Source organism: Corvus hawaiiensis, chromosome 3 (assembly GCF_020740725.1).
Source record: "Corvus hawaiiensis isolate bCorHaw1 chromosome 3, bCorHaw1.pri.cur, whole genome shotgun sequence".
In the NCBI taxonomy this organism is placed as follows: domain Eukaryota; kingdom Metazoa; phylum Chordata; class Aves; order Passeriformes; family Corvidae; genus Corvus; species Corvus hawaiiensis.
In genome coordinates, this window is record NC_063215.1 from 79,212,580 (window position 1) to 79,232,155 (window position 19,576).

General features: G+C 36.2%; 1 protein-coding gene across 14 annotated transcripts in view; it reads right to left on the reverse strand.

The window, feature by feature from the left end:
• The window catches only part of QKI (QKI, KH domain containing RNA binding), a 157,571-nt gene that overhangs the window by 52,225 nt on the left and 85,770 nt on the right, over positions 1–19,576 (reverse strand). For 8 of the 14 annotated variants that reach the window (XR_007202402.1, XM_048297839.1, XM_048297841.1 and 5 more), the window contains 2 exons: positions 18,998–19,048; positions 933–1,076 (listed from right to left, as the gene is read on the reverse strand). Coding sequence is in view for 13 of the 14 variants with exons in the window: in XM_048297839.1 (XP_048153796.1) it covers positions 933–1,076; positions 18,998–19,048 (195 nt within the window). In the remaining variant the exon portion in view is untranslated. The remainder of the gene's footprint in view (positions 1–932; positions 1,077–18,997; positions 19,049–19,576) is intronic. The other 6 variants (XM_048297845.1, XM_048297844.1, XM_048297852.1 and 3 more) reach the window with 2 other exon arrangements.

Below are 19,576 nucleotides of genomic sequence, written 5' to 3' on the forward strand. Positions count from 1 at the left end.
AATAAATCTGTTTATAGAGACTGCACGTGTCACTACAAGTTTCCTCACAGCCAGCATCTATTAGCATTCACTAAGTACCCAAAATCAGTAGGCCATTTTAATACCACCTACTACTTTCTTTCACAAGATAGTCTCAATTTTCCCTTGTAACATGGAAAGTTTTTCTGCCACTGAAAAAGATCTTATTTATTCTTATCATTTTACAGGGGCACAAAAGTGGTGGTAAAAATGAGCACAAGATGCAAGTTAACGGCATAGGATGCACTACACAGCCACACTGAGCCACCTTGCTTTGAGTGAGAATGCAGAGAAGATCTAAGACAAGGGCTCTCACAGGGCAATTCTGGTCTCTGAAAAAGGATTTAAGTCATCTAGCTATGCAGAAGCTCGTTTAAGTTATCAGAAAATGAGAAACACAACCATTTTCCCATTTCCCTACATTTATTTTTCCCCAGTATACTGACAGCAAAGTTTTTTGATACTAAACAGTTTTGTTCTTTTTGCAAAATGTTTAATGTGACAATATAAAAACACATGCCTTTGTTTCTTAAAATATCAGAATCATCTCAAAGTGAAACATAAAAGCATGTCATATTTCCCCAGCCTTAAAGAATACTAATACTGAAAGAAAGACAGAAAACTAGTGTTTGTAACAGTTCAGCATTGCCTTCTAAAGGTGACAACAATTTCCTGTATCTGATCTAAAACAGGCAAAAAAAGACAATGTCTATTTAAAATACTATTGTGTCCTAAGGAATAATTCAATCTGGGATGAGACATGTTTAAAGATCACTAGAATATTACCAAATCATATCCTAACTTCCTTCTAGGATGCCACTCTGCAGGCTTACTCTTACACCTGTAGTAAATTAGTTGTATTTCAAAAGTACCTTCTGAAAATGGAAATCAAAGGCTTGCATACAAATACTTACTGCAGGTATCAGTAACTTTTTTACTTCTTCAACAGCCCTCTTCAGCTTTATTTCTGCTCTGTTTTGAGCATCCTCCACAGTGATAAGTACATGTAAATCTTCGTTCAGGTGTTCCCAGTTGGGCTTGCCTCGATTCTGCTCTTCCTAAAAAAAATTAAAACACAGAAGCTATGAAGGACTTACATTCTGTATAAAGCAATCACAAACAGTAGACAAATTCAATTCTGTGCATAATATGGACTTCATTTTCAGCAATGGTTCTTCATACTTCAGAGACTTTTGTATCATATGAACTTAGGCTTCAAATGATCATTTTTTTGGTGTTTTGGAACCTCCTACTCTATATTACACCTTTTACAGACTACAATACACATGCTGTTTCTTGAAGAGTACCTTCCCCAGCTGAACAAAGGAACAAGAAATACTACAAACACAGTATTACTTTCAATATTATTTAGAGCATTTCAAGACTTAAACAGGTAAGACATACCAGTGGTTAAGTAACCGATCTTTTGAAGAGAAGTGAAACAGACACCAGACATAGAAACTCCATCTGAATCACTCCAAAGGACAAGAAAGCAATTCTCCAGTGTTAAAAAAAGCTTTCAAATACTCATGAAGACAAGATTCAAAGAATAAAACACTACAAAAGGAACACTACAAAAGTTGCCATTTTCAAAGGAGAGCATGTACTGGATGAAGAGAAAAGAGGAGGAGATGACAAAGTTTTAATACTGAAGTTACAGAAGGGCAAGTGACAAGATGGTCACCATTACACAGGTACTCATCACATCCATGCCATTAATAATCCCAAAGATAAATCTTAGAAATGTTTTCAGAAAAAGAAAGCGTGCTAAACAAAACATTCTTAATGTAAAAAATTGTAGACAACAGAAAACAGTAAATTTAAGCAATACATTCAAGTATTCAGTCTTCCAAAAAAAAAAGAAAATGAAACACAACACAGAAAAAACTTCCCAACTCCTTTTTTATTAAATGGTGAATAAAGCTAGCTAAATTTTCATGAAACCTCACTTAAATTTGACAATATTTAAAATATAATATAACAAGTTAAAAAAAAAAAAGGCAGGGGCTCAAAAAAAGGTTTATTACAATTTTGAATCTATAAAAAGGCCCGCATAAACAAACCTCACTTATTTAAAACTTAAAAAGCTGGGTATAATAGAAGAGCCTCCTATTTGTAAGATAAACCTTTGTGGCTTAACCACAATTCACACTTTAACTTTTTTTTTTTTTTTAATTGCAAATGTGTCTTTTTCCCCAAATTTCATGAAAAATTCCTCCAGAAAACCAGATACATTGAAGAAATGTACTAAGATTTAATACAAACAAATGTTTGCAGTGCCTCATATTCATATATACCTGAGGGAGCACTGTTCCTTAGAGTGTTTTATTTTTAATTCAGCTAAGTCTGAAATGTTTTGTGGAATAGACAAGGATTTTTAAAAAAAGGAGGAAAAAACCTGAACCAAGAGAGATGTATGAAAAATGTATGTAATAGAATCAGTACTTTGAAACTTCTTTTCACTGTGTATACAACATGCACATATCCATCACTCCATTTTATCAGCTACAGTGGTATGTTTTCTTGTTTTCAATGTTATCTTCACCAACTTTCTAAACAAAGGTGGCTGTGAAAATAGGTCTGCCAATTTCAGAAGCTGAAAACAGAGAGAAAAATAACCCTCACTACTTATGGTACAGAACATGACAAAAAGTGCAGCTGAGTTATAACATGTTCTCTGTTGAAATGTAATCTTTGAAAGAACTACCTATGACAAGGTATTTGCATCTTATTTATTCAATCGTGATCAAAACTCCACTCTTATTAATCAATTCATTATTTTTTTTAATCCAAAGCAGGAGTGAGCTGTTTTCTTTTAAGATGGTGGCAAGCTATATCAATATGAGGTAATGTACAAAATAATATGTTACAGGTATGATGAATGAGAGAAGGTTCCTAAACCAGCAGAGGGCAGAGGAAGAAATGTGCAACTATGCCTCTTCTTGCACTGACACAGTATTGGAACAGGAAAAGTCCTAGTTACTAACACCAGGTGCAAGACAACCTGCACGACTATAGTATCACAAGAGGCCAAAAAAAAAAAAAAAAAAAAAAAAAAAAAAAAAAAAAAAAAAAAAAATTAAAAAAAGGCCAAGAGGAACAAATGAGAAGAAAGGTATCCCCAAGTAAAGCAGCAAGATCTGTTCCTGAAAGAGAAGGAATGCCCAAGTGCAATTTTAGCTACCACGCCATTAAACACCGCGCGCCATGTTTACACATAGAGTGGGCAAACATGAAGGGGCTTTATGGTGGTGTATCCATTTCTCTCATAATGAAAATAATACTGTACAAAGTCTCAAAAACTTGTTTCAGATTAATGTCACATCAATTATTGGCACTGTACTCCAAATTATTCTGTTGCAGCATGACAATTTTTTGTTCAGTTTAAAAAGAGAACAAAAAGCTGCATATAGGACAAACACATGATACTGAAGATTTTTTTTACCCCCCTAATTTACTTTTAGGTGGAACGTGTTGTGTGTAATGTTTATAATCACAGGTATTATTAGGGTGAGACTTCACAGCACAAACAATCATATAAACTACTTATCAGTAAGATAACTGAAATACTATATGACTACGATAAGCTCTTCCACGACCATGAAGTGCAGTAATAAAAGTCCTGTTATTGAAAGTGCTATTTATTAAGTCAAATGGCAAGACTGAAAGAAAGGCTAAGAATAATAAAAGTTCACACTATGTTTCAAAATAAAAGAGAAAAGACAGAGTTTGGAATGGGCTCATAATTTCTTCTGTTCTACCTCGATGCACTGGGGTTTTGAATTCATCCAGTGCTCCCATTCTGTCTCATGAGATGGTTTTCTTAGTGGGTTAACAGTTTTCTAAGAAATGTCTTTTTATACTAGTATGTTTATTTGATTATTTACCCGTTCAGTTTTACCCAAATTGGGAAATTCGGGTCTTTACTAGCTCATTCATTCCAACAGAAAGTCAGGTGCAAAACATATAACAGAGTTACATTCATGAAAGAGAGAATCTTCAAACCTCTTGCAGTTAAGAGCTACCTTTTTTATGGTACCTCGTTCTCCTTTTAAATCCTAAAATGAAGGTTTGGAAAAAAAAAAATTTCCCCCAAGTAAAATCTTTATTTACATTAAACTAATCCTCTGTGCAACAAGTCTTGAACACATCTTTTCTCAACCACGTCTTGTTATAGTAAAGACTGAACAGGTAATTGAATATATCTGGAACACAAGTAGGAAGGAATCTTTCTGAAGACTCGTGAAACATGGTCCACGATTTTAAGGGTTGATTAGGGTTTTCTTTTGATATTTTTGGGGGAGAAAATAGTGAAAAAATGGGCAGGAAAGAATTACAGCAACTTGCCTTGTTGCATAATTTGGCACAAAGAAATAAAGTACAAGATGTGGCAGTCTTGAAGTGAATTGCAGGTAAGACAAACCAGTTCACTTCATAGATTCAGTGAATGTCTGGGGTGGGAAGAGATCCTGAACATCATCCAAACCAAACCCCTTGGTCAGGGCAAGGTCAATTCAAGCATGTTACTACGGGCCAGGTTTTAAACATCTCCAAGGATGGACACTGCATCCCCTCCCTCAGGAGACCTGTTCAGTGTTCAACCAGTGCTCAGTCACAACAACAAAAAGCTTATTCTTAGGTTTAAACATGATTTTTTTTCTTTCAGTGGCCCAATTGCCCCTTGTCCTTCAGTAGCAACTGTTGAGCAATTCAGCCTAGTTGCCAGGTCTACCTACTGAAAAAGCAGTCAAAAGTAATAGAAATTGCCATGAAAATTATTTTGGGAAAGAAACATTTGCCACCGCAGCAGGAAGGGTATGCACAATGAAGGAAGAAATAGCACCAGGAAAATCAGAAAACCTAAGACTTGGGGAAAAAGAAATTCAATTGCATATACTCAAAATTGTATTACATACACAAGAAGTAATTGACAGCATGAAGTCTTCCTGCATCCCAGAGATTGTTTATGGAAGAATTATACAAGAAAAATGGCGACTGAAGATGCAGAAAACTACAAAGTAAAGTGATTTATGCCACAACCTTGAGGAACAACAATATTAGAAAAGCTTAATTATAACCAAACTATCTTGTCTGCTAAATTAAAGAACATTAAGGACAACATAAATGGCAGATGAAATTTCACTGTGCTCCTTGTCTGGCAGAAATTTCAGTATCCTTAAATATACCCTAATTCTGTAGACAGATGTGCTTTCATTCTCTTGCCTGTGCATATACACTCATTAATCCTCAGAACACCTATGCACAATAATGGAGTACTCAGTATTTATCTTGCTATTAGGGTCAATGTATTAGGTAGTTTAAAAAAAATATTGCTACAACTCCTCAAAATTTAGCTGCACAAAAAAACATAGTGTAACTACAGGAATTTTCTTGGGGAGGGATTTAGGGGGAAGCAGAAAAGCAGGTAAAGCATGCAACTGACTTGAATCTATACAATCAAAACTTAAATATTAGAAAGGCTGTTCCATGAGGGAACTACTGTAGTCCAGCTCACTGTTAAACTGTATCCCGTATTTTCCATACATCTCACCATAACACAGTAACTTCAAGTCGTGGTCTTGCACCTCCTGCACCTTAGGCCTAAATGGCCATTTCTATTTACATCTTCATCCCATCCCAAAGATTTCTTCTTAATTCCTCAACCTCTGACTGAACAAGAATGAGACAGCAGCTTACTAGCTTTCCACAAGCTACACAAAGCAGATGACTGAAAACTCTTCTAGAATAGAGTACAAAGTTAGGTTGCTTCCCTAGTCAATATGTTTCAACGTACTTCAAACCCAACTGAAAGAAGTGTCAAGGTTGACTGAAATTGTTAGAATTATTCAAATGTTGAAAAAGGAAAATATCAACTGAAAGCAATTTTATCATCAACTTTAAAAAAATCTTCAAACCTTATGTCTCACCCCGAAGACCTTCACAGTATGACCAACTGACGAAAAATAAGCTGACAAATGAAAAACCGCTGAAGTAGGATCCAGTAATTTCCAACTGTCAGAATGCCATTAAAGAAAAATGAAATAAACTCTGAAAAAAATACTACTCTAGCGTCTGTTTATTTGTAGGCAAAAAAATATTAGTTAGACAATAAAGAAAGAATGAATGCAATGTGGTAAGAGTGGAAGCAAGTTTTCCACACAGCATTTTTTTCAAAAAGCTATGGACTATTCTATAGTATTAAAAAAAGTGCAGCTTCCATTCTATGCACTTTTTTCCACTCCATCTCATACAATTTCCTTTAATGTAGGCCACTAAAAAGATACAAAACCAGCTCGGTACCAAGAGCAGGGATCTTTTAAAGTAAAGCCACCAGCTCAAACAAGTGTTGAAAATTAACCTTAGTATTCTCACTCATCTTGAAGTGATAGGCTATTAAATTGTTTTCACCAACCTATTAAACAAGCTGCTCTCCCTACTGAATGACAAAAACCACAGAAAAAATAGAGTAAAAGGGAAGAATGTTTTCATATAATGTCAAATTTAACACTAAAATTAAAAGGCATCAGAATAGCTTTAGTCCTTTAAACCACACAAAGGTTTAATTCAAGTACACTCTAAGAACTTTAATTAAAATTATCCTAAGATATAAAAAACAGTATAATCACTCACAGCCACTTCTCACAGTCAAATGGAGGAGGTAAGATGTGGAGAGAAGAAAATCCGCTATTTAGTAAAATTCTCACAATATGTTTTGTCTAATAAATTGTGCTGCAGGTACATTAAAATTGACAGTAGCTCTAGGCGAGTATTTCTTTTCCTTAATGAAAACATTCACACACAGATATCAAAGCTTTTAAAATAATTCAAACAGCAGTTTAAAAGAAGGTGTGTGAACTCAAAAAAAAAAAGCTAACATGTTGATTTTGAACAGTTTTGAAACAGAAGTTAAACTGAAAGGTCACAAATAACATCACTATAAATACATTCTAGTCCTGATCTAATTCTAGTATTTTTAAGTAAGACATGATATGTATTGCAGCCATGCAACAACATCTGAATTATTAAGTCCAAGAGAAACACTACTCGGCCATTCAATACAGTTTACATCTTACTTTACAACCTTTTGTTGACACAGTTGAACTGGTAAAACCAAGTCAGAGGAATCTTAGAAGAATGCACTTTGCCCTAAAGTCATTCACTCCCAACCTTTCAAGAGTTGTCTGTCTTGTGTTGTTTAATGAAACTTCTGCTCTTGCAACTGTTCTGCCAACCTGAACTAAAAAATTGTATTTTCAAGTTTTTGGCTTTTCTGCTGCAGAGACATCTCAAAACAAACATCCAGAAGACAGAAGGTTTCTTTAACATTGTGCAAGGAATAAACCATTCAGTCTACAAATAATTCCACATCAGCTGATCCGTATTCATGAGAGGTCCAGCCCTAATGAAACAAAAATCACTTGGATAATCTCTTACTGTTGTATTCCTGCATCCTTTCCCAACCAGTGTAACAACTTCCTAAGGTTCACTCCCCTTGCCAGGCAGCCCTTACTGCTCCTACTAGGACTGGCCCCAGCACCACACCAGCCTTTCAGACTACATGCTGATGCAGCAGATGCTTTCCCACTCCCCCCCCCCCCCCCCCCCCCCCCCCCCATTTTCTGCCTGACAAGGGCATTTACAACCATAAAGGGCTACTGAGTGCCAACACAAGGTCAGTGCTGTAGCTGGGAAAAGGAGAAGGTGAAGGACCATGTTTTAACACGTAACTGCCCCTTAAAAGACTGTCTCACCATGTCTCATGAAACTATCTAAGTGAGATCCAAGTATGCACATGCCAGGGACAGAACACACAGTCATCTTTATTATCTGGTATGAAGTAACCTGCTCATCTGTGACGATGTATTACATGTATTAAATGCTAGTATTACAGTAACAGTTTGTAAATCGGGGCTTGCTCCTTCCATTTTTGCAGCTGAATCTTAGGTCTTGACAGGATTGACTGATAAAAAAAAAAGAAAAAAATCCCAAAAAACAAGCTACCCACCCCCAAACCCGTATTGGAATTATACAGTCTTGATATTAACATTTCAATAGAAGTTGTTAATTTCGATGAGGCCTGCAAACAACGTAAGTGCTTAGGTAAGTACCAAAAATAGAGGTTTTTAACAGATGAAACTCCAAGCCAGCCCTGCAGAAAACCAGTTTAAAATGATGCACTAATTACAGTATCTGTTTGAACAACAGAAGTAATTTTATAACATGAAGCATCAGAACACACTGATTGTTCTAACCCCTGCTGATAAACTGCTTTAATTGTGCAGTTACAGTCAGGCAAATTAACACAGACTTTCGTTCCTACTGTGTTTCTAATGGCAGCAGTTCACAAGCAGAAAGCTGGTGAAAAAAGTAACGTTACAAAGGTGTGCTGAGGGAATAGCACCTGGTCAGGGAGAACATGGCAGCTTACGCCACACTTATTTCTGATCTAAGTTTACACCTATAGAAACAACAGATCAATTGCTTAAATTAACAGTCAAACACTTGTTGTTTTGATTGTCAAACAAGTTAGTGCTATTTGTCATGTCTTTAATTATAAATTATTATTGTACACTAAGCCCCACACCAAGATACTTTTGGATTGAAAAAGAGCGTGTCTTCCAGCACACATTAAACTAGCCAGTAGCTGTCAAACATTGTCAAAGGGCATTATCTAAAGCATCTTTTAAGAACTGTTCTAAAAAAAAAAATACGGCAGCATGAAGCAACCTAATGTTTAAATGACACAAGAGGATTTTGTTCTCTGTCTCAAAGCCTCAACACAGACTTTGTGCTCAGGAAACTTCAAACCAGGCACCGCCCCAAGTTCAGATCTGCCCTGTAGTCAAAATGGTTCCTAAATGCTCCAAACACAGCCCTGGATCTTTGTAAAGCTGCTGCTTCCCAGCACGAGTGAGCGGGGCTGATCCAGCCCTCGGGGGCTGCTGACAGAAGAGGAAGCCCCTGTCACCACCGCAGCTGGAGCGCTCACCCCCTGCTCCGCAGGGCTGTGCTGCGCAGGAACTGCTCCAGAGAGCCGAGCCAGCACAAACGTGCTCAAGAAGGGGAAGTTTCTGGGAAACTGGCAACAGGACCGCATCTCCCCGGGATTTTCTTCTTGCATATTTCTCTCAAATCTACCAGTGTGAAAATAAGGTTTGTGTAACAAGCTGTACTGTCAAGTGCTATGGAAGTCCAGGAGCCTGTTAAGACTGAGTATTTCACTGTTGTGGGATAAAAGTAAAAAAGTTTTGCATGCATCCATATCCACAGGGAAATAAATGAGAATTTAGTACATGAAATGCATAGCATAAACTCAATACCTGGATATATTTGTTAGAGATGAATGCAATTTTCAATATTGATACTTAAAATTACCATGAAGTAACAAACTTTACCCAGGCAGAAGAGTGAGACTGTTCATTTCTCTGACTTTGGACTACAGGTTTTAACATGTTAATTTTATCAGTATTCCTGGCGTAGTAAACTTTATATGGAGACAGTTACACTGATATCCAAGTATGGTTTTATCCCCCTACAGAAAAGGGAAAAGCAGTATGAAACATTTCACAATACTGAGATTCTTTCTACACTGACCACTCACTGAACAAACATCAAATTCCCTTGAAAGAAAATGAAATACCAATAAATCCTGAATGCAAGTCTTCTTGGTTCAGAGTTAGCTTTAGATGGCTTCTTGAAGAGAAGTACCTCCATATTCTAAATCTCAAGGTAAAAAAAACATTTTTCAGTGAAGGCTTAGACCAACAAAACCTAATCTGGAAGAGTGGACACATTCCTCAGAGCATTCTCAGCAATCAGAAAATACAGACAGTAAGTGTATTTCAACTCATGACTCAAGTCCATTCATCATCAGTAACGAATAAAATTAACTTCAAAGTAACCTGCAACTGTTCTAAAATCACTTCTGCATAAACCTATTTGCCTCTGAGTTTATGAGCATTATTAATCAGTATAAAGCTGATTCCACTATTCAGCTTTAGACAGAGAAAGGATGACAGAAGTGTTCTTTTATATACCTTATTATCAAGCAGCACCTACGTACCACGTACACAGAGCAAATTACTCAATTTACTTAACATATTTTACAATTTTTATTTTAAGAATAATTAACAGGATGTTAAAATTATATATATGTAAAAGCAAACAAATCTAGAATACATCAGTTTTTATGAACATGAAAAGGTATTTCTTAAAGCAGGACCAACATGTCACTAATATAATATTTTACTATATAATACTACTGAGTTTACTCTTTTAAGTACATTAAGACCCCTTTGTATATCTGAGTTTTTATTTAGGCAGTATTCCAGCTGTATTATGTTTTAATTTACCATTGCATTCCCTTCTATCCAGGAAGAAGACTAGGACACCAAGGTACTAGCCTTGCTAATGCATGCCTCTCTTCCACCCAAAAACTTACCAAGGTAACTAAAACTCTGCTAAAGTACACACTGACAGGCAAAATAGTCTTAATTAAAAGGAAATCTGATGACCATTTTCCATCTGGGATTCTCAAACTAGGAGATCTGAAAGTGTTGACATCCAAAAGGACCTAATCTAATACACTTTCCAAAACTAACTCAAGGTATGGCAACTTCAAGAAATTTGCTTGAAGAAAGAAGTTGCAACTCTAAGAAAACACCACATAACAATCCAGTGGTTCATACATGGTCCAGAAAGTGAGCATCAAGATCCTAGAACTATCTCAGACAAAAAGTCATCAACATCACCAGGTGGTGTTCCAGGAGTGCCCTAATACTGGGACAGAGAAACACAGAAGGAGGTGCTTCCCACTTTGCCATTTAAGAAAGCAAATCACTGCCCAGAAGCGGAGGAAAAAAAAAAAAAAAGGGATAGGACTGGAAGCTTTTTAGAGTAGTGAATGATTAAAACATATGAAGAGCATACTGAGGTGTGTACCTTTACTTATAGCTTCAAGGTAAACATCCTAGTTTTTCATTTTTCTATTTGTATGAAACTTTTACTTTCATCTGTGCAAGGAACACAAACGGTAGAAAGCATCATAGGCACCTGTGGTTCAATGATTTGGGAACTCAGGGAAACACCTGAGCAGTGTTTTCATATTTCAGAGTACTGTATTGTTTACAGTAAAGTGCTATTGCTATTCCTCAACTGTATTTAAGGGGAAAAAACTGTCTGCTCATTGGTTTCTCATCAGTTTTATTCTACACAGTATAGTACTCCCAAATATTTCTCTAGGAACTTTTTTTTTTAATGATTAAAAGAAAACCAAGCAAACAAACAAAAAAACCCAAATGAAAACCCCAACTCCAAAACACACTGTTCTTGACTCCACTTTGGAATGCCATTTACAGCATGCTGTATTTGGAAAACTGCACTCAATGTAGTAGTATTAGTCACTAGCACTTGGCCAAGTAAAAAACATAAAACAAATTTATACTTTTGTATTCAATGGATAACATGATCAGCTCCTAGGCCAGTAGTGTAATTGTACATGTTTTGAAACATTTTCTTTCCTCTTTTGAAGTACTATCATGCAACTTTCATCAACAGTAACTGCTACACATAATTGTGGCACCTGCCTTTACTGAATTTTAGCCATTTTTATTTCTCTATTCCATGTTTTATTTCCTCTGTCTTGTTTTGACTTGATTGCTGCTTCACACAGCAAACCTGGCCAATATATAAACATTCCCCTCACCAATAATTTGAATTCAGTATTCAAGTAATCAATTTCTCAGTTAAACTCATCCACAAACCCCTGGGCTCCTGCTCTTTTATGACAGCTCCACGTATAAGTGACATTGAACAAACTGTAAGGGTCAAGAAGTATCAAAATAGAACCACACTTCTCCTTCAGGTGCTACTCCTGCTTAATCTAAACATGAATTCCAGAAACTGGAATTCATTTATGTTAAAAGCCTAAGAAGCAAAGCTACAGTAATTCATACATAAATTTGTGAAATTTCTTTTTTTTTTTTTTTTTTTTTTTAAATAATCAGGAATAAGTGACTGGGGTTTTTTCCCCAAACTGAATTTAGAGACCTGTTAAAGAAAAGGAGGGGAATGAAATATCAAGATGAGAAAAAAATGTAATAGCTAAGTGACTTTTTGGAAGTATCAGAATAAACAGCTGCTAATACCCTCCATTTTAATGCCAACACTTCTAGTTCCTTCTTCTCAATTTGCCTATCATGTCCAGACTCCCGTGGCTCAGCCTTTGCTTGAGAATCTGACCATTCTGCTTTTAGCACTTCCTCAAGGAGAAGCTGCACATGCCTCTCATATAGATAAAAAATACAAGATATGTCAATAGGGGTTCCTCTGCATAAATCTTAGTGAAGGTCTTAAAGGAGTATATTGAAGGAAACTTCGTAAAATTGCAATATAATCCTGCCAACCCTTTGCTTTTTTTGTTACAAAATAACTGTAAACTTTTTAAAGAGAGAATTTTTCTTACCCATTTTCCCATGCTGCTAACATTTATAATACACCATTACTAACCTTAACATCTTTCCTGAGACTGCTTAGCACTTAGTAAGAAAAGTGAAATTTCACTAACTCCAAATCTTTGCACAGAAGTATACAAAGATGTTCCTACAGACTATTTTTAACAGAAACTTACATAGTACACGTTAACATAAACTCAGTGTGCCAAGAAAATTAAAAAGCATCACCTCTTAGCCTGCAATATAATAGAAAAGTTTCAGATACAGTATAAAACCACACACAGAAGCCAAGTTTAAGAAAATAAAACCAAAAATTCTTCCCTATTTCCTCCCTTCCCCCAAAAAACTGAGGTAAAAAAGTAACAAGTTTATATTTTTTACTTTTCGTATGTACAAAAAGAGACCTCGGTTTAAGAACATGAAGTTACTACTGTTTCTATAAACTGAAATGAGACTTGTATTGTAAAATAAAATTATTTTTATAATAATATGTTGTTAGCTTTATTTTAGGACATTGTGATCTTTAGGTTTTTACTGTTTGTCAAAGCAACTAAAAAAGAGACACATGACTCAAACTAAACATACCTAGGTAGTAGTTAAGTAACTTCAAGTAACTCAAATAACCTCCCAGCCATAAAGAAACTGTTTTGCTCAGAGAAATGAGAGAAAAAAAAAAAAATTAAGAGCGTTGAAACAAACATTCAACACCACTGATTTTTTTAGAATGGTTCAGGGACAGTTTGGGGAGGGGAAAGGATAGAGTATATTACTTTAATACTTTACCTGTAACACTTTGCCAATAGTACTTTATTTGTGGGCCACAAGAATGCAGTCAAATGCAGGAAAGAGGCCATGTGCAGGAAAGCAAAGCTGTTTTTTACTGCTAGGACCAGGCTGACATGGTTGCAATGCCACAGCTTTAGCTCAAAATCTGTATCTTGCAATTCTTGGGAATGATGCTTTGTGATTTGGATGTGAAAGTAAACAATATCCAAGTTTTGACAAGAGCAGGCAGAGTCAGACAGGAAAATACAGGGCAAGGGGGGGAGGGCTGTAACCAATGTTACAACAGCTCTCCTATATAAACTGAAGTGCTTTGTGGAATCCTGACCTAAGTAATATATAGTGTATCAAGTATTATATGATAATACCTAGTATTTTTTTTATTCCCCTTTCTTGTTTCAGTTCTTGGGATGAATCTTCATTGGAGATTTCCTCAAAGATGCACTCCTGCTTTCTCTAGGTCTGCCAGGATAGCAAGAAGACTCGAGTGCCTAGGCAGCTAAATACTACCCTGTATTATTTAGAGTCAAAGCACCTCTTTGCCAACAAGAAAGCAGAGTGCTAAACATAAACCAAACCTTTTCATAAGCGGTTGCTTAAATGAATATTGACAACGTTAAACACAATGTCTGTGGTTATAATTAGAACACTAATCTTGTATAGTCACTTCAGAAAAAGGGACGGTCCCAAATCCCAAGACAGAACTATTCTGAGTTTGCTTGTACAGAAGGTTTTCCTCCATAGACTCCAGTTTAACACAGCTGCAAGGGTAACCGCTCACTCCCACAAGAGAAGTGGCTCCATTCCTTTCTCCTTCTGTCTTCTTTGTACCAGCAGCAGCTTTTGCTGGGGCCTTCCAGAGCCAGTTAACACAGCAGCAAACCACTGCTGTCAGATTAGGTTTTGCCTGTTTAGCAAGCTGAACTGGCTCAGTGACACACTCCACAAGCAGCAGGCTGAGCACAAAGGAGGGCACAGGCAGATCTCCCTCTGTAGGAAGCTGCGAGCTGTGTCAGTCACACCTCTGGCACGATACACAGCAGCCCAGCAGCTCCCAGAAGGCAGTGAGGATGGGGAGCCCCTCGCTCTGACTGCCCAGTGGACATGCTGGCATTTACTAGTGCCACGTAAGTCAAATGTAATCTTACCGCAATACATAAATTACTATTAAAAGTTAAGTATTCTGAAAACTCAGTTTCCACTCCAAGTTAGGCCTGCAAAGCAATCACCTTCCCTCCACTTCAGATGCTACATTTCAGTTGCTTACCTGAGAAACTAGCACACTATGTCCCATTTATTTAAGCCAGGGTGTGTCAAAGAAAAAAACCTTGCCATTCACAGCATAGTGATTAACTCTAAAAAAAAGTTCATTTAGACATAAAGGTTTGCAATCTCAACACTCTTCTTAAAAATGTGTAATTTCGTAGGAGACATCAACCAGTTTTCAGCAGCTCCATCTCCCCTCTTCATCATACAGCAGTACCAATACTGCCTTATTACACAAGGCCAATTTTTTTAAGGTTTTTGTAATCACTTACGAGTGATTTCCACTAACAAATTATATAACTAATGTCACTCAGTTATTCACTCTCTTTTCGTTATGCAGTGATTTCTCCCACAGTACTATGTTCCGAATTTTCAAATTTGTAGAAGCATTAGAAGAACATCTTGCATTTTAGATTAGAGAAAAGCGAGTCCAGAAACAACGCATAAAGTTAATTCTGCAGTCAGCAGGTCTCCTGAAACTCTATCTGTAACAGAAGGGCTTTATCTTAGTGACCAGGTACTCTTAAGCAGGTGACTGCCTGGGGTTCTTACCCAGTGCTTACACAGTGGTTTGCTCTGCTCTAAACAGTGGCCCCCTCTACAGTCCACGATTCTTTCGGAAAAGATGGTCAAATTCTTTGATTAATGTAACAAATACTTTCCACAAAATACTGCTGGTAAGCACACATATGCCACAAAGTGGCGTAACTTCAGAGCATGTTACCAAATACACTGTGCTGCCAGATAGGGCAAGATGTTATTTACCAGTTAGAAGCAACTGGAAAACTGAATTTCATGGTCATTCTAACCCATATACTAACTTATTGGCTCTATAGCTAGAAAGCTCATGAGATAATTGCAATGTTTTTATTTAGGTTGAGCCTCCTTTCATACAGGTTTTCTGCTTGAGTTTGTTTTTCCCCTTTTCATTTTTTTTTCCCCTTTGAGGAAAGGGCTATGTGAGCTTTATGTTGTCTGGTTTGGATCCATACTATCGTAATACTTCCAAGCAGTGCAAAAATAATAGTGTGGTTTGTTGTTGTCCACTATTTACTAAACTTTTTCTTCAACAGTGAGCCACCATCAGTAGTACAGTGGTGAATGGAACAAGGAATATAGCATTTTATAAAGCACCACTGCTAAGTCTGTTAGATCTTAGCACATTTAACAGTAACAGTCTAGCCTTATGTTTTCCCTCTCTTTTTTTCTTTTTTTTTTTTGCTGAACAGCAAGTTTACTCAAACTATAACAATTCACTCTTACAGTGATTAGACAAGCATATCTTTGTGTTTTAATCATTTCACTCCCTCCTGGAAGAGTTCCATTCTTTCGAATTTATGCAGTTGCAACAATTACAAAACAAATCTATGTATAACTGGACAACAGTTCAAGACTGTATGGAAAGTATGGAAATGGAAACTGGTGGGAAAGATCCTAACGCATATTAAATAAACTGATGTCTACTTTAAAAATAAAGGAAATTTTGTCACAAAGAATACAGAAAATCGGATTTGCCATTGAGTACAGAATTGACAATAAACATTGGCTAACAAACTAGAGTCCTTGAAAGAATTCAGAACTCCTGCCTCAAATAATCTCAGCACACAAGTTTTCCCTGTATTTATGACTGAAACCTTGCACACAGTCTGTAATTACAGTTTCACTGCAGCAGTTGCCTCAAATCCTTGCTACAATTACATGGGATTTGACACACCCAAGCTACCACCTAGATAACTCAAAAGTGTGACCACTGTTCCAAACCTTCTTTATGACCAATTTCATGCAACTACTCTATTGATTATAATAACTGCAGAATGAGGAGTATTCCAGCACGTGCCACATGTTCTCAAGGCTGGATTAAAACGTAGTAATAGTCATGCCAGTTAAAGACTTTGCAGCTGAGTGCCAGCTAGGCACTGATATTAAATGGCTCTTGAGAATACCACTAATAATACATTAGGGAAATCCTTCCTACAGCACAGAAATGATAGATGTTCAGGATTCCCCCTTCACTGCTCAGGTAGCATCAACCCAGTGATCTTAAAAAAAACCAACCAAACAAAAAAGCCCAACACAATCAACAAAAAAAAAACAAACCCAAAGCAAAGAAAAAATAAATTAATCCCTGCAACAAACACACACCACCAAAAAAACGCCAAAAAAACCCAAAAACAAAAACACCCCAAAAAAGGGCCAGTGCATAGCAATATGACTTTAATGATTCTTCAGAATTAGAACATAGAACATTGTAACTCATCATACTGTCTCTGGTGGTTTTCACAGAGAGCTCCCTGGTCCTTCAATCAATCTGTCCTTAAGGTCAGGGCTTGTAAATCTTTATTCACTTTCTACACTAATGAGCTGAAAACCACAATTTTTTTAGTTCATTTAAAATATTGCACACGACCATCAGCTCTTTATATACCAACACATTTAAAATAAAACCCTTGCAAAATTACTGAAATAAGTAATTTCTATAAAGGAGTAATTATGAAAATTCTGTCCACTTTTTAAATTGGAAAACAACGTTTAATAGACCTCCTGCTCATTATATAAGCACAAAAGAAAGTAAAAGCTATTAATAATTTCGATTAAAAGTCAAATATCACAATATTTACATGTATACTGGTTTTAGGAGAGAATGCTTAGATATGCATCCTTCAAGATCCATTCAATTAGCAGTCCTACAACTGCTGTTTAGGGGACATCATCATCCTTCCAACAAGATACCTGGTTTCACGAGAACTTTTTGAATGCCAGAACTTCTGCTAAAATGTACAAAAACATTCACTAAAGGAATGTAATCTTCTACAAACTCATTAAATAATGAATTTGCTGACATTTTCACTTGCATCATTTTGAGTAAAATTGAGTGTGCAAAATAAGATCTACAACTAACCAAATTATCACAGCTCCATTGCAAGTCACCATAATATGCAAAATTAAGGCTTATTATGAAAAATTTCAAGTTCTGTTTTTTCAACACATTCCCTCAGCCAGCCATTTCCCTCAGCTACCAGAGATATTAATGCAGAGAGAAATATCGTGAATAAATACTGGACAGATAAAAGAGGCAAACAGAATGTCATTACAGTATGAAGCTACAGAAGCAAAGTAAATCCTTGATGGGCTAACCAAGTCACTATTTTAAAATGAGCAACTTTTAAACAAATTCCAGTATACTATCAGAAACACGCAAAAAGTTATTTAAAAAATTAACTGCTTCTGCTCTTCAAAAGACAAGTTCCAAGCTTCTTTCATTAAAATATCCATTATATATGTTTTCAGATTGCACGCTTATCTGCCCCCACAGAAATCAAATGGAAGTTTTACAGTTTAATTTAATATATTTCTGAATTACAAAAGTTGAAGGGTGTAAGACTGGATAGAAAAGGTCATTATGTGCAAGCCTTTCTTACATTTTACAATGATTTCATCCACCTTAGAAAATAAGACAGCATGGTACATGAATTGAGGACAAAAATAATTACACACTTAGCTCACATCCTCGAGAGACAGGTAGAAAAAAGGTCAATTTCTTCATTCTAAATGTTTCCTCTTCTTCAGAAAAGCACAAGCTTTACAGCTTTCTTCAAAATGCATTTCCAAGAGATGACAAGGATTTACTGCCAACTGACAGGCAGTAAATTTTTCCCATCAGTACAGCTTATTAACTAGCAAATTTTTTTAAGCCCACTGAACTATTCTCTCACCTCAGCTGGCCAAAATCTAGCTTCTTTGCTGTTCCCACTGCAACCCTCTAACATGAAGTAGAACATTTGTTCCCACCATCCAAGAGAGAAGTTAAGCAAAACTTTCCCAAACACGTATAATCATGTACTGTTATGCAACGATGCAAACTGTCTGGTTTTATTCACAGTAACAGATAGGGAGGTCCAAAAAAACTTCAGCAAAACAGATGGATAGTTCTTTCCTGTACCTCCAATATAGCCTTCAAGATAATGTGATGCCATCAGGAGAAACTCAACATGAGCTTTCAGAGATGTCCCTAGCACAGAAATATTTACAGGTTTCGTATTAGCACATAATAGGTTGCTCAACTGTCCTTACTGAGAATGCCAGAGCGCTGATTTGAACACCAACAGCTGGAGGTAGGAAACAATCGGCACTTCCTTATTTTTCTAAGAAGAAAATCACTATATGACCCACTCAACAAATTTTCATTTTGTAGATCAGTTCAAAAGAAAAAACCTCAACAACTATTATCACAAAAACCTTACTAATATTAGAGCTACATATTTTTACACCAATTGGGTATTGCAACAGTGTGCAACTGATGTGAAACCTGTCAATAATCAATAAAAGCTTAAATAAATTCTTCCTCACGTAGAATCACACACAGCAAATTTAGGAAAGGGGGCGAGGCTGAGGTTCCTTTTCAACCAGAGTCTCCTCAAATAATAGATGACTAGCAAAAACATACTGGAATGTTTACAAGAAGTAAAACATTTACTTGCCTCTACCTCCAAAATTGCTGGATCATGGCTGTCTCTGCTCTTAAAGGAGACCTGAAAAGCAAAAAAAAATTGGGCTTGTGCCCTATTTTGCTTCTTTAAGATGTTTGAGAGGCATGAAGAGTTGGAATTAGGGTTTTGGTTTTTTTTTTTTACCCTGTGATGGATATAATTATTCCTTCTTGTTTACACTTGAGATTGAAATTTCAAGAAGCCATACTATAAAACAACCTAGTAAAGGAAAAACAGTGCAAGAATCAACAGAAGCTAAGTCACAGAGGAAAGAACAAACTTCATTTTTTTTCTGCTCACCCCTACTTTTTTCAAGCTCTCTTTCATTTGAGTGATGAGTAACATAAAATTCTTTTCCAGAGTTAAGCATTCTTGCACTACTACTACTGGTGATTTGCACACAAAATCATGATTTAACTTTGTGCATGCTAAAGAAAAAAAATGGGGGACAAAACCTAGAAATTTGATTGAGGTTGTATTTGTGAATTTAAGATAAAAACAATTCGGGAAAATGAAAAGTTCTTTTCAGGGACTCTTTGTGGTTCAAAATAGAAAAATAAGTAGAAAAAT